Source organism: Mesoplodon densirostris, chromosome 5, assembly GCF_025265405.1.
Source record: "Mesoplodon densirostris isolate mMesDen1 chromosome 5, mMesDen1 primary haplotype, whole genome shotgun sequence".
NCBI classification, from domain to species: domain Eukaryota; kingdom Metazoa; phylum Chordata; class Mammalia; order Artiodactyla; family Ziphiidae; genus Mesoplodon; species Mesoplodon densirostris.
In genome coordinates, this window is record NC_082665.1 from 146,289,861 (window position 1) to 146,305,413 (window position 15,553).

The 15,553-nt window shown below is 44.7% G+C and overlaps 1 protein-coding gene across 1 annotated transcript in view; it reads right to left on the reverse strand.

Moving 5' to 3' along the window:
* The window catches only part of CLSTN2 (calsyntenin 2), a 640,464-nt gene that overhangs the window by 23,699 nt on the left and 601,212 nt on the right, over positions 1 to 15,553 (reverse strand). Inside the window, exon 9 of the mRNA XM_060099612.1 lies at positions 14,983 to 15,145. Coding sequence (XP_059955595.1) covers positions 14,983 to 15,145 — 163 coding nt within the window. The remainder of the gene's footprint in view (positions 1 to 14,982; positions 15,146 to 15,553) is intronic.

A 15,553-nucleotide genomic window follows, 5' to 3' on the forward strand; every position in this document is an offset into this window, starting at 1 on the left:
CAGGAGAGATGGATCTGGGTGGAAATCCAGCTCTGCTAATTCCCTGAGGAGGTTCTATTGCCTCTCTGAGCCTCCACGTGCTTGTAGGGGACATGGCTGGGTTTTGTTTCCTGGTTCTCCTGCGCTGTCTCAGCAGTGGTCCCCATCAGTGTGCTCCATGAGAAACCTCCCTGTGTACAGCTTTCCCCAGCATCTGGAGGGCAGGTTCCTGGAAGGTTCTTTCAGAGTAACACCACAGCGATTTCTCTGCCTTTCAGTGAACCACGCTGTGTCAGCAAAGTCTGGACCTCTGCCTGGGTGGCAGAGGGTTCTCCACAGGGTGCTCTTTCTCAGCCCTGGGGAGGGTGGGTGTCCTGATATCTGCATTCCTATAGCCTTCAGAGGTCTCTCTGCTTAGCAGCTAATCCTTCATTATTCTAATACGCTGTTATAGTTAATAATTTTTTATATTTCCCTGTTGAAATGACTGTGTGGTTTCTCTCTCCTGACTGGGTCCAGACTGATACACCCTCTAGGGTTGCACACATACATTTGCTCACACCCGTTCCTCTCACACTGAGATACCACCTCCAGACTGCTCAGATCAGGCAGATCCCACTGGTTCTTCAAGGCCCCTTAAGCCCCCTGCTTACCTTGCCCTCTTCCTGCTCTGAGTCTGGAACACAATAGTTCATTTTAATGCACCCTCACAGCTCAGCATTGTTAGTTAATGTATGTGTGCTTTATGTCTTCAATAGCCTATAAGGGGTGGTTCTTGACTTCCACTACATATTTTGATCACCTGGGGATATTTAAAAAGATAAACTGACCCTGGTGAGGGGTCCCACCCCTAGAGATTGTGACCTAACTGGTGTGGGGAGTTTTTTTTAAAAAAATTGAAGTATAGTTGATTTACAACGTTGTGTTAGTTTCAGTTATATGGCACAGGTTCTTTCCCCCAAAAGTTATTACAAAATATTGACTATAGTATAGTTCCCTGTGCTGTATAGTAGGTCCTTGTCGGTTATTTATTTTCTATATAGTAGTGTGCATATGTTAATCCCTACCTTCTATTTATCCCTCAGCCCTGTTCTTTCCCCTTTGGTAACCATAAGTTTGTTTTCTATGTCTGTGAATCTCTTTCTGTTTTGTAAATAAGTTCATTTGTATCTATTTTTTTAGATTCCACACATGAGTGCTTTTATAATATGATAATTCTTTCTCTGTCTGACTTACTTCACTTAGTGTGATCATCTCTAGGTCCACTCATGTTCCTGCAAAATGTCATTATTTCATTTTGATGGCTGAGTAATATTCCACTCTGTATATATACCACATCTTCTCTGTCCATTCCTCTGTCTGTCTCTTTCAGGTGAATCAAACATGAAGTCAAGGTTAAGAACCAGTGGGCTATACACTTCTTGAGGCCAGGCTTCTGCATACTCCTTGAGTCAGCTCTCTCCTTTATACCACCCACAGGCTTACTCTTGCCCTTCTCCATACGTTGCTAGAATTTATTGTTTAAGTCTGTCTCCTGGATGGCAGGGAGTACTCATGCAGGATTCATTGTAATGAAGACAATACTGAACAGGTATTAGGGGCTGAGGGCTGCCCCAGGCACTTTGCACAAGTTGGCTCATTTATCCCTCTCAGTAACATGGGCCCCTGTCCCTGTGTCATCAAACATCTTGCACCCTGCCTTGCACACAGCAGACACTTCATAATTGTTTGCTGAATTGAAGAAGATGGTCCAGCAGAAGTGTAGACCTGTGGTGCCTCTCCAGCATCCATCTCACTCCTGTCCTCTTGCAATGGCAGCCCTGAGGTTTGGGAGGTTGACTTGAGTTCCAGGGATGGACTCTGTTTAGTCAAAGGTAATCAGGTTATTCCGTCTCCATTGCTCCAGGGACAAAATGAGGCATATACTTGGGACCCCTCGTACCAAGATGAAGCCAGTCAGCATCTGGCATCCGAAAAGCCATAGGACTTGGTCTAGGGATAATCATAAGACCAAATTTAAGCCAGTGAGATGAGCGGAGAGATTGACTGGCAGCCTCTGGGAAAAGAGCTTCCATCTTCTCTCTAGAAAGCTTCTGGAACCTACTCTTGCTCTCTTTCCCTGGAGATCATTATGTGAAGACAGAAGGCTGAGAGCGGCCGCAGCCATCCTGCAAGCAGACCAGGGACAACCAAGGCAATTCCTGGAGGGGGCGGAGCCAGGACAGCAGAGCAGGCTGAGCGAACCCTGAGCAGACCTCCTCACTGCTTTACCACGGGGTGTCCTCAGCTGTGGCAGCCAATCATCCATCTTTACAGCTTAAGCTGCTTTAACTCAGACCATTGTTACTTGACACCCAGAGCATCTTCACATTGGAAATGAAAGGAGAAGCCTCTGTTGAAGTGATCAGTCCACAGATTTGGCTTTGAGGGATGACCTGAGGTGGCCATGGCTTTGGATATGGGGGAGCCAATGTGGAGTCTTTGGATTTAGGGCCTCGAAGCCCTCATGGACACGGCGCTCCTCACAGCCATTAGCATGTCCCTGCCCTAGTAAAGGGACACTTCTGTTGATCTGCAGGAAGAAGGGTGTGAGCCTGGGTTTGAATGGTAGAGCTGCCACTCTCCAAGGCATCCAGGTGGTCATCCCTTCCCCGCCTTGTCCCCCACTTGGAGCAGCAGATCCAACAACAACTTTCAATTACTGGCATGAACTATGTGCCCAATGCTGTTGAATCTTCATCAAACTCTTGGGACGTAGGTACTTATTCTTTTTTATTTATTTATTTATCTTTTACATCTTTACTGAAGTATAATTGCTTTATAATGTTGTGTTAGTTTCTGCTGTATAACAAAGTGAATCAGCTATATGTATACATATATCCCCATATCCTCTCCCTATTGCACCTCCCTCCCACCCTCCCTATCCCACCCCTCTAGTTGGACACAAAGCACTGAGCTGATCTCCCTGTGCTATGCAGCTGCTTCCCACTAGCTATCTATTTTACATTTGGTAGTGTATATATATGTCCATGTCACTCTCTCACTTTGTCCCAGCTTACCCTTCCCCCTCCCTGTATCCTCAAGCCAATTCTCTACTAGGTCTGTGTCTTTATTCCTGTCCTGACCCTAGGTTCTTCATGACCATTTTTTTGTTTGTTTTTTAGATTCCATATAGATGTGTTAGCATACGGTATTTGTTTTTCTCTTTCTGACTTACTTCACTCTGTATGACAGACTCTAGGCCCATCCACCTCATCACAAATAACTCAATTTTGTTTCTTTTATGGCTGAGTAATATTCCATTGTATATATGTGCCACATCTTCTTTATCCATTCATGTGTTGATGGACACTTAGGTTGCTTCCGTGTCCTGGCTATTGTAAATACAGCAGCAATGAAAATATTGGTACATGACTCTTTTTGAATTATGGTTTGCTCAGGGTATATGCCCAGTAGTGGGATTGCTGGGTCGTATGGTAGCTCTATTTGTAGTTTTTTAAGGAACCTCCATACTGTTCTCTATAGTGGCTGTATCAATTTACATTCCCACCAACAGTGCAAGAGGGTTCCCTTTTCTCCCCACCCTCTCCAGCATTTATTGTTTGTAGACTTTTTGATGATGGCTGTTCTGACTGGTGTGAGGTGATACCCCATTGTAGTTTTGATTTGCATTTCTCTAATGATTAGTGATGTTGAGCATCCTTTCATGTGTTTGTTGGCAATCTGTATATCTTTTTTGGAGAAATGTCTATTTAGGTCTTCCGCCCATTTTTAGATTGGGTTGTTTGGTTTTTTTCATATTGTGTTGCATGAGCTGCTTGTATATTTTGGAGATTAATCCTTTGTCCATTGCTTCATTTGCAAATATTTTCTCCCATTCTGAGGGTTGTCTTTTCGTCTTGTTTATGGTTTCCTTTGCTGTGCAAAAGCTTTTAAGTTTCATTAGATCCCATTTGTTTATTTTTGTTTTTATTTCCATTTCTCTAGGAGGTGGGTCAAAAAGTATCTTGCTGTGATTTATGTCCCAGAGTGTTCTGCCTATGTTTTCCTCTAAGAGTTTTATAGTGTCTGACTTTACATTTAGGTCTTTAATCCATTTTGAGTTTATTTTTGTGTATGGTGTTAGGAAGTGTTCTGATTTCATTCTTTTACATGTAGCTGTCCAGTTTTCCGAGCACTACTTATGAAGAGGCTGTCTTTTCTCCATTGTATATCCTTGCTTCCTTTGTCAAAGATAAGGTGACCATATGTGTGTGGGTTTATCTCTGGGCTTTCTATCCTGTTCCATTGATTTACATTTCTGTTTTTGTGCCAGTACCATACTGTCTTGATTACTGTAGCTTTGTAGTATAGTCTGAAGTTAGGGAGCTGGATTCCTCCGGTAGGTACTTATTCTATATTTACAGAGGAAACTTGGGGTTACAGGAGAAAGTAGCCAAGGGCACATTAGGAGGAATTGGTGAAATGTGGGCTCTAGAGAGTGAGTATATCCATCTGTGATCAGGACTAGCTGGGCATCTTAGTGGTACTGGGCAGCCCAGGCTAGAATGCGACTTGGAGAGAGCCACTGTGGTCTGCCATCCAGGCCCCCTCAACTTCTCACTCAGCAGCTCCATCCTTAAAGACCACACTCTGTGACTCTCCTGGATGCCAAGACATCTTCCTACACAGTATTTTCGTTCAGCAAAACATCCATATTTCCTATTTTTGACTCAAGAATACCAGATCTGTGATGCACTCTATTTATTAGTGATGCAGCTCCAGGAAAGCAATTCTGTTAGCATTTTGCAATAGCAGACCAGCAAAAATTGGAAATATATTTGCACTCAGAGGTGGTTGTGATGTAGGATTTAAAAAAAATAATGGATACATTGAAAAATCACTTTCTATTTAATATCTAGGGTGTCTGCACACACCACATGGCTCCTCTGCTAACATTTAGACATACACATGCTCGTGAATTATTTTAAGAAAAGAAAATAACCTGATTTCTAATACAAAGAACCTTCTCTAAATATTTGCAAACACAATTTTGGATTCCTGAGGTTAGATCTGCACACATTTTTAAAGTGTTTTCTTTGCCTAGCCTTCTGTTTGATTCAGTTGATTATAAGATGGGACCGTGTTCCCTAGGAGCTCACATTTAGTTGGGAGAATAGATACTGGAAAAGTAAAATAAAAATATGAGTAAATTTCCAGTACAGCAGATGTTCTAAGGCAGTGCATGATTAATTTCCAAACATGTGATTTAGACAATGTGTCCAACAGATCAGAGGGGAAAAAAAATAACATCCATGATTTAGTATGAGGTCCCTAAAACATGGCAAATTCTTTTATATACTATTTTATTTAATGCTTAAGTGGCAGGATAGTACTTTTGAGATCATAGCCTCTCTTCTTTATTTTTTTCTGAAGCCACAATTTTTAATAAAAGAATTCCAAAATCAAACCTGGCCTTCTGGGCCATTATGAAGAAATATTCATCAGGTGAATAAGAATATGCCTCTCTTCTTCTGATTTCTCCCATCTTACCCTCCACTTAAATGCACCTCTGCCTTGTGATCATTGCCGCAGGGAGGGTTGTGATGGGGGAAGAGAAGATGGGGCTTGAAGCTGAATCTCTTCCTCATTTTCATTTGCAGAATCCTAAACCTTTAGGAGGGTGAGGAAGATGTGGGTATCTTCAACATCTGGGGAAAAATAGAGGAAGAAAATCTGCCTTCCCCCAGTCTAGGAAATGATACCCCAGACTGGCGGGTGGCAGGGAAGGGGTGGGGGGATAAGATGAAAGAGATGCAGAGTGACGGCACCTGAGGCCCACCACCTGGGCTGAGCCCTGGAAGGGGTGTGTGATATTGGGAGGGAAAGCCAGCCTGGCACATCTGGACAGATGGACCATGGATGGTTTCACAGAGGGCATGAGAAGCAGCCGAGGTATTTCTGTGCCCCTAAGTAAGGCAAGGGAATACAGAGAGCACTGATGGCCCTAAGGGACCATTAATGACTGAGGACCAAAGAGATGGGCACTATTGCAGTGGATACCTGCATGGAAAGATGACTGGAGGCCCCTTGACGCCCTAGCGCCTTATACAATACGGCCCCCTGAAAGCAGCGGGCACCCTAAGGAAATGGGAGAATTCCAAATTTGCCAAGGTTAAATCTCCTCCACTCAGATAGAAGAGGGGCTTGAAATGAAACTAAGACGGATGTGGAAAAACTACTTTTCTTTTTGTGAATCCAGATTCTTACCTGCTAAACATACAACTCCTTTTACGGATGATGTTTTCAAAGCTAGGTAAATGGCCTAATGCCCTACGGGCAGAAGTTAGTGAAATTCTGATTCAAACTCAGGTCTTGCTTGCTCCCAAGCCTTTGACCTCCACTCCATACAATACCTATGGCCAGGAGAGTGCAAGCAACATTTCTCGGAGGATGTCATAATTGGGGTGCTTCAGAAAGATGGGGACAGGTTGGACTGACACAGGGCTGGGGGAGAATGTCCAATGACACTGGGTTCTGTAGACACTCATGATTTCAGCAGCAACTCCCAGTGATTTGTGTCAAGTTTGCTGGGAAACACAGTTGTCCTGAAAAATAATAGTATTTGGCAAGCGTGACTTAACGTCACCTGTGTTGTTCTGGGTCGGAGTTTGCACTGGGACTGAATTCCCCCTCAGCTTTCCTTCCACTGAGAAGTGAGCCCATCCACTGTTCATGTGGCTTTAGAATCAGTCATGTTCACCTTCCTCTGAGTGAAAGATCTGTGACGTGCGAAGATACTTCCCTGTCGTGTGAAGTCTCTTCCCCTTGCAAAGTGTATGCGGATGCTGCTGGTCTTTTTTTTTTTTTTCTTTCCCTGCTGTTATTCCCACAGCTATTTAGTCTGAGAAACCCATGGAAAGTAGTAGGGGCCATGTTCCCTCTTGCTTGAGTTGGAGGCTGCTCTGTGCGTGGTTTGTTGATGGGGACACTCCTCAATGAACACAATTTCATGGATGGTTGGATATCAATTTTGAGCAATGCAAATGGTGAGACCATCTGAAATCTTGCTTTCTCTCATTTCCTCATTTCAGTGATGGAGACACACACGAAACGCAAAGACTAAGTGAAGTGTGTAATAGACCCCCATAAGCTTGCAGCTTTTAAAACTGTCCGTGCAACCCCGGGGGTTGAACTGTAGTTGCAGGGACTTGTGGACAGGGATGCTCTGCCATCAGGGCTGGCCGTGACACATTCTCAGCAGGCTTTCTCTATCCTTCGGATTTTATGTCTCCCTCCCGCCAGCCTTTCCAGCAGACATTTACATGGCATGTTCTAAGTGTGAAACATGACTTATGGGATGACCACAGAAGTCATTACTCTGGGGTTGGGGACCTAAGTTGATGGACTTAGAAGGGCCCTCATATATCACCAAGGATGGCCCCTCCACTGTCCCGGACCACAGAGGCAAGACACAGTCCTCAAAGACTCAGAGCAAGTACGCAGCAGTAGTGAGGGTCTGGAATTCTCTTCTGATTCCAGACTCAACCCTCCCATTAAACCATAATGCCCGATGGGCCAGTGGTTATCTTTGGCCTCGCCTTGATTTTGTCTGATCTGTGGGAAAAATGCCCAGGGAGTTTGGGTAAATGGTTTGACCCCAGATCCCAGAATCCTCTGGTCTTCCTTACTTGGCTGTGAAACACCATCTGACTTTACATGTCCCTAGAAGCAGAGGTGGTGTAGCAGCATAATTAAGGGTGAGGGCTCTGGGTGGCACAGATCTGGGTGCAAATCCAGGCTCTAGGTGACCTTTCCCAAGGTCCTTATGTTCTCTAAGTCTTAGTTTCCTCATCTGCAAAATGGGGATGATAATCACACCCACACCATAGAGAGATAAGCCAGAGCTGAGCACAGTGCAGGAGCTCAAAATTGGCCACTAGTTCTGGTGACAGCAAGAACCAAGGAACTCTGAAATGAGATGATGTCACGTGAGTTTTCTGTCTCTTTCCTCAGTAGCCTTCTCTTGTTTTTTTCTCCCCACTCTGGTGTGCCTCTCAGAGAAGTTAAAATGACACTGTTTTTACTCTAAGACCCTTGCCAAATTTTCTAATTAATATAACTTTCAGAATAAAATTCAACGTTAAAATTGTAACTCAGTTATACTGTGTTTCCACACATGAATGCCTGAATTTTAAAGCTGATTTCATCTGTGTTGTCTTTAAACCAATATACCCTCCTGTCAAATGAACTCCAGGTCCTAGAATCACCTTTTCTTGATTTTTTAATACAGACAATGCAAAGAGACACCTTCTTAGTCATCCCTGTGTGTCAGACCATGAACCATATGCCTTTGTCAAAACAAACTCAAAAATGAGGTAGGGCTTCCCTGGTGACGCAGTGGTTGAGAGTCCGCCTGCTGATGCAGGGGACACGGGTTTGTGCCCCAGTCCGGGAAGATCCCACATGCCGTGGAGTGGCTGGGCCCGTGAGCCCTGGCTGCTGAGCCTGCGCGTCCGGAGCCTGTGCTCCGCAACGGGAGAGGCCACAACACCGAGAGGCCCGCATACCACAAAAAAAAAAGGGTATAATTCAATAAACATTAATTATTGACCTTCTCCAGGACATGAAGTAGGAGGAAAGAGAAGGGGAGGAGAATCTGTGAGAGCAGATAGTCCTTACTTTCTGCAAACTCATGCCCTAGTAGCGGGTGGAGATCTGCACTAATAACTCCAATGAGATGTTTCCCAAACAGTGCTCCAAGAACACTATTCCACAAAGAGTGAGTTCCATAGTGGAATACGATTGAGAAACATAGGTTAAGTAATGTCAAACTGATTGGTTTCTTGGTGGGCTTTTGAGAGCTTTGAATAAGCAAATGTGCATTGTGACTCTTGAATGTGGTGCTGTGGGGATGGTTTACACAGTTTCCCAAACTGGACCTTGGCTTCCTTGAGGAAACTGTGGGACCGAGCTTCATGAACCCCTCGGGAAATGCCACTTGAATGTAAGGCGGGCTGTGCCAGCACATGCCTCTTTCTCCCAGCAGCAGAGACCCCCAGGGATGCAGAATAATTTCAACACAGATTTTATTAAGAGAATTTGTATTAAATTAGACCAAGCTTATTAAGTGACGGCATGTATTCCAAGTCTCTGCGCTACTTTTAGTGTCTGGCAAAAAAAAAAAAAAAAAAAAAAATGACCTGAAAATGTACAGCAGATCTCAGGTCCACATGTGGCTCTAATTCCTCTTTGTCTGAGGAAGAGATACTATTGATTACTGCAACCCTCAGGGTTATTTCTGCCTTTTTATTCCTTTTTTGGCCATTCCTAATCTGTGCCTTGACTCCTCCCCAAAGCCACAATGGGGGTTCTCTGTCTGTCCCTTAACAGTTTCTAATTTTTAGAACCATCCCCTTCCTTATCTCCCGCTGCTTTATTTGTTAAGTAGGGGGTAGGACTCAGCCAGACCAGGAGCTAGGGTAGAAAGCCCTCCTCATCCCAGGCCAGAGGGGTGCCACCATCAGGAACAGGCAAAGCTAGACACTGTAGGAAGGTCAAGGTCCAGAGAGCACTGCAGGAGAGGCCCCAGCAGAGGCAGGGATGAGGTGGTCTCTGGGGACAGAGCCACAAGCAGAGAAGTCTGTGATGAGCTCCCCCAAGAGCAGATGAGGCTCAGGCAGAGGGCAGGGTGGTACTTACTGGGGTGCATGTCTAGAACTATGTTTCTTCAAACATGTTCAGCCATTTCATTAACAGAACTCTTGCCCTGATATCATACAAAATGGATAAAACTGAGCTTCTCTGGTTGTCATGTTGGGGGAGAGGTGCCCTGGGGTGTCACCTGCTGAGGCATCTCTCTGAAACCCCGGGGACTCCCTAAGGCCATGGTCTGGCACATCAGCAGCCTTCTCGATTCAACCCCATGAGAGCTGAGTTACAGGCCCTGGTTGGTTGGGCCCAGTGTAGAGGTCCAGGCACAAATCAGATGTGATTATACAGTCAGTTTTTACCATATATGGGTAGAACTTGAATTTTTGCTGTTAAAAATGGATGAGTAGGGGTCTTCCCTGGTGGCACAGTGGTTGAGAGTCCGCCTGCTTATGCAGGGGACACGGGTTCGTGCCCCAGTCCATGAAGATCCCACATGCTGCGGAGCGGCTGGGCCCGTGAGCCATGGCCGCTGAGCCTGCGCGTCCGGAGCCTGTGCTCCGCAACGGGAGAGGCCACAACAGTGAGAGGCCCGCGTACCGCAAAAAAAAAAAAAAAAAAAAAAGAATGAGTAGGGACTCTAAGGAAAAGGACAAATTAATTAGTCTTTTAAACGATCTTCTCCAATGGCGTGACCCAGAGGGAGACAGGGACCTGGTATTTGTCCAAAGGCAGCCGTTTCTGACGGATCAGACTGATCTCGGCCAGGAGAGAGGGTCTGATTCCATCCCCAGAACACTGTCACGGAGCACAGAGGTGATGGTCAGGTGGCCTGCAGCGGTCACGCAGAGGAAGGAGGACTTTTTTGAAAGGCGAGGTCCATCCTGACTTCAAAAGCCCTTCTCAAGAATTAAAGTATGCTGCCTGTTCTAGGCCGTACTGGCAACATTTCTTACGTGTAAATGAAGTCTCCATTTTTTTTTTTTAATTACTGGAAAAAATACCAATGAAAATAAAGTTCCACCAATTACTTTGGCTTTCCAATTCACGAACAGGACACAGTAGGCTAATTGGGGCTGCAGAACACTGCCCACCCTCAGTGCTGAGCCAGTTCTCGGGAGCAGGCAGCTGCTAGCACGTTATTTTCTATCCTCATTGTTAAACCCCGATTGGAAATTTCACAAATGGGAACCAGTTCCCTTGCCAACCTCAAAAGTACTTGAAAAACTCCCCACGATTACAGGCCCAAAGGGGTTCGTTCACACAGCAGGCTTACAGCGTGTATATAAGTGGACTTCGGAAGGTTTAGAAACATGCCGAGATGAAGACTGCATTATAGGCCATCAACTTCACAGTGCCATGTCCTATTGAAAGACCTTTTGATGTCTCCTTCCAAGACAAAAAGAGGATCCAAGCTCCTAACAAGGCAAGATGGCATCCTATGGTCTGGTCTCAACTCCTTACCTCAGCCTCCTCTCAACTCATTCTGGTCCATTGCACGTTCCAGTGATAGGGCACCCTGGGCGTGCTGATGTCAAGCTTCTCTGCCATGCTATATGCTGTTGCCGTCTTTATCGTCCTAATGAACGCTTTCTCATCCAATAAAGCCCAATTTTAAAGATTTTAAAGGATTTTTCTCCTATGCTGAAAATTCACCAATAGATTATCATTCCCCTCAGAGAAGATACTCAGATCTCCTCCATGCCCAGAAGCCTGGATGACCAGGTTCTCTCCTATACCATTAGCCGCATCTTCCAGCACTTGTCTTCTGACTGACTCTTCTCCAGCCTCAGTGACCTTTTTTCTCACCTATAGATGGACCTGGGAGGGCAGGGTCTGAGTGTGAGCATTAATCCTGGGGAAGGGGAGAAGGTCAGTGCATGCAGGGAGCCACGGGGAAGATGGCATCACAGAGGCCAGAGTGTACCAAGGTCTTGCAGACAATCTGCCATATTGGGTTTAGGTGCAAGGCGCAGAGAAGGAGGTGGACGAGGCAACCAGCAGATGTTTTCAAATTTACACATTCATTCAACTGAAACATGCCAAACACACTCCATGGACCCATCACCTAATCCTTGTAATAAGGAGTAGGTATTACTCTAGATTAAAAAAAAATAGATGAGAAAGTAGGAGTTCAAGGAAGTTAGGGATTCTGCTGTGTCCACACAGCTAGTAAGTGGCAGGGCTGGAATTTGACTCAAACTCAAATTTTTTATGACTCCTAAGCCTAAACTCTTTTTCTTGTTCTGTAGAGGGTCAGTTGAAGGAGTATACAGCAAGAGATTAGCAAAGAGAATACAGAGTTTCTGTGGCGTTTTGATTCCAGAGTTGTCAGATATCTCAGAAAGTAAAGGGTTTACAGCATTTGTATCAATACACATCAGTTCCTGCATTTTCCCAAACACATAATCACATAAACAAAATGACCAATCAGCAACAGTGGCAGCAAGCCACAGTGGAAGGAGAACAGTCTTTGAAGAGTTGAGGTTGGGCAAATCTGACGGGGTGACCTTGGGTAAGCTACCTCACCTCTCAGACCCTCAGTTTTTTTACCTTATCCCCACAAGTAGGGACTTACTACTGCTTTCTCAGAGGACTGTAAACATCCATGTACATAAAGGGCCTCCTTGCAACAGTGGCTCTTAAAGTTTCCTCCAGGAAATGACATAAGGCACTTCCACTCACATTTAATTGGCCGAAGCAAGTCACATGGCCGCACTTTACTCCAAGGAAGAGTGGTCCTAGCATCTATCTGGGAAGAGGACAGAAATACTCAAACACCCTAGTGACCGTTCTTTCTCCCACACTCTTTTAAAGCATTTTTAAAAATCTTTATTTATTTATTTATTTTGGCTGCATTGGGTCTTCATTGCTGCACGCGGGCTTTCTCTTGTTGTGGCAAGCGAGGGGTACTCTTTGTTGTGGTGTGCGGGCTTCTCATTGCAGTGGCTTCTCTTGTTGTGGAGCACAGGCTCTAGGCACGTGGGCTTCAGTAGTTGTGGCACATGGGCTCAATAGTTGTGGCACACGGGCTCTATAGCCCAGGCTCAGTAGTTGTGGTGCACAGGCTTAGTTGCTCCATGGCATGTGGGGCTTGATTGTCACTACAGCACAACTTAGCCTATTCTAACTGATCCAAAGAGATCATCTTAATTCTTTATAAAATCACTTTATTTTTGTGGGGCTGGTCTAACCAGTTGGCATGTAACTGGGAAAAAGTGGTTTCAACTGGCCTTGTTAGAGCTTGGGGCAGGTTTCCATTGCAGGCTGGGGTGACAGGGATCCAGATGTGGTCCCTGAGGGCCTCTCGGGAAGAGTAGTGGTAAGGTTCATGGTGAGGACATGACTGGGGCCCCCTTATCTATGGGAAGCATCCAAGCTATGTTCCAAAATATCCACGGGCTGACGGGTGGTGTCCAGCTGGGGCACTGAGCCACACAAGAGGGCCATCGCTCTAGCACAGCTGTGTTTAGTGACTAATGATTCCTGTGCAACCTCTAAATCAGTGCCTTGCTATACTAATTAGTTTCATGGACTCTTGCCAAATGACACAGTCTTCCTTTCCTGTTATCCTGGGGAATTCTGCAATACTGAGGAAGCTCCTATCACGCTCTACTGAAATGTTTGAGAAGCTTTCTACTATCATGTGATGTACGTCAGACTTCATGTAGGTGACTTCTGCTGAAAAACACACTCTCTCACTCAGGCATAAAAAATAATGAAATAATGCCATTTGCAGCAACGTGGATAGACCTAGAGATTATCACACTGAGTGAAGTAAGCCAGACAGAGAAAGACAAATAGCATATGATTCGTTTATACATGGAATCTAAAAAGAAAAGATACAAATGAACTTATATACAAAACAGAAATAGACTCACAGGCATAGAAAACAGACTTATGGTTACCAAAGGGGAAAGTGGGGAGAGGGATAAATTAGGAGGTTGGGATTAACATATACACACTACTATATGTAAAATAGATAAACAACAAGGACCTACTGTATAGCACAGGAAACTATACCCAATAGTTTGTAAAACCTATAAGGGAAAAGAATCTGAAAAAGAGTATATATACACATATGTATATATATATGTACGTGTGTGTGTGTGTGTGTATATATATATATATATATATATATATATATATATATATATATATATATACACACACACACACACGTACATATATATCTCTGAATCACTTTGCTGTACACCTGAAACTAACCCAACATTGTAAATCAACTATACCCCAATTAAAAAAAATATACTCTCTTCTGTTGCCTCATTCCTGCTTTGTTTCCTTCCCGGATTTTGTGTCTCTAGTGCTCCCAGGGCTGCACCATTTGCCCTTTTTGTCATCTTCTCTTGCATGGGGCTGCCCAGAACTCACTCTTGGTCCCAGTGCAGAGGGGCCTGTGTCTCCCCTAGAGGGAGCCAGCCCTCTGAAGACTTACTCTTATACCATCACCCACCTTTCCCCTAAGCCCCCATGGCAAATGGTCAAGGTCACAGATCTTAGTAACTTTCAAAGAATCCATCAACATGCATTCGAGTCATCTCAAAGTGCTAATCTGCTTATTTGGGGAGCATTTTACTTCCCCTGTGCTCTCCCGTTGGTACTTCAAAACACCCCAGCTGCTAAGGGAGCAAAAACAAAGATGCTAACAAATCTGAGTGGGGAATAGAAAGGCTACCTGCATGCTCAGAGTGCTGGTTTTCCTGCTTCCAAAGAGGAGATTAGCCTGGGTGCAGGGACTGGAGGAGAGGCAGCAACAGAAGAAATGAGGAAGGAGCAGAGACCTTCAAGCGAGAAGGCAACAAGAAGCCTCCACCCCTGGGGAGCAGGGAAGGGGCTCCGAGCTTAGCAGAACTTGAGGGTGGCCTCTCATGCCCTTGAACCTATGGGCAATCCACCCGCTCCCTCCGTCCCACATATTTGTGAATTCCCGGTATAGGGGGTTGGGGTCTTGGACAATTTGATTGGGAATAAAGAGAGATCCTTGGCTTCTGACCTGTGTAGCAATCAACAGAGCCAACTGGCAATTTTGTTATAAGATTCCACATTCAGCCTTCTCCCTACACAGCCCCAGTTTGAAACTGGATAAGGTTCCAGAACAATAAAAGGCATTAGCAACTCAGAGGCAACCTGAAATTGCTCATGTTTATCTAAAATCAAAATCTGGTCTCAGGCCAAGTGCTTTATTATTATACCAGCGTAGTGCCTGGATTCATCCTTATTTTTATAAATCTTGTTTTATTAGTAAGGGGTAGAACATTTTCCTGGCTGATTCTCATTCCACTTGCTTTGCCCTTTTCTCTGTCATGGACTGTACACAGATGGGCCAGGAAGAAGGCCTGGACTTAGGGTTACCTTGCCAACAAGCGCCGACGGTAAGTTGCATGGCTATGTGAGATGGATGAATGGGCCAATCGTTGGTCACCAGGTATGGTTCATACGTTGCTCCATCCATGTATAAGGTAACCACAGGAAACTCCACATTGATGACATAGTAATGCCATTCTTTGTCACAAATCTAGTGGAAAGAAAGAGAAGCAACACTTAAAATTGAATATGCAATGAAACATCTAACAGACTTATTCTAATTATGAAAGAGGGAGAAGAGACCTTTAGATCAACAATGTGTATTGCAAAGAACTCAATGAACATAATGGTTGATACACACTGAGGTTATAGAAACTCAAATCAAACGTGATGGGGCAAACCATGGAATAGAGGAACACCTGAGAAGCTAATCATCAGGCAAACATTTGGCTGTCGGCAGATTATCTTGGTCACATAATTACCAGCTCTCTAGGCTGGCAGGTTCTTGGTGGACAGGTGGAGGTGTCTGCTTACATGTGCTCTGTATCAAATTTTTCTTAGTTTTTCAATAGAGAAAGAGTAAAATTAAAATTGTTTTCCTAAGCTCTGGGATGGATGG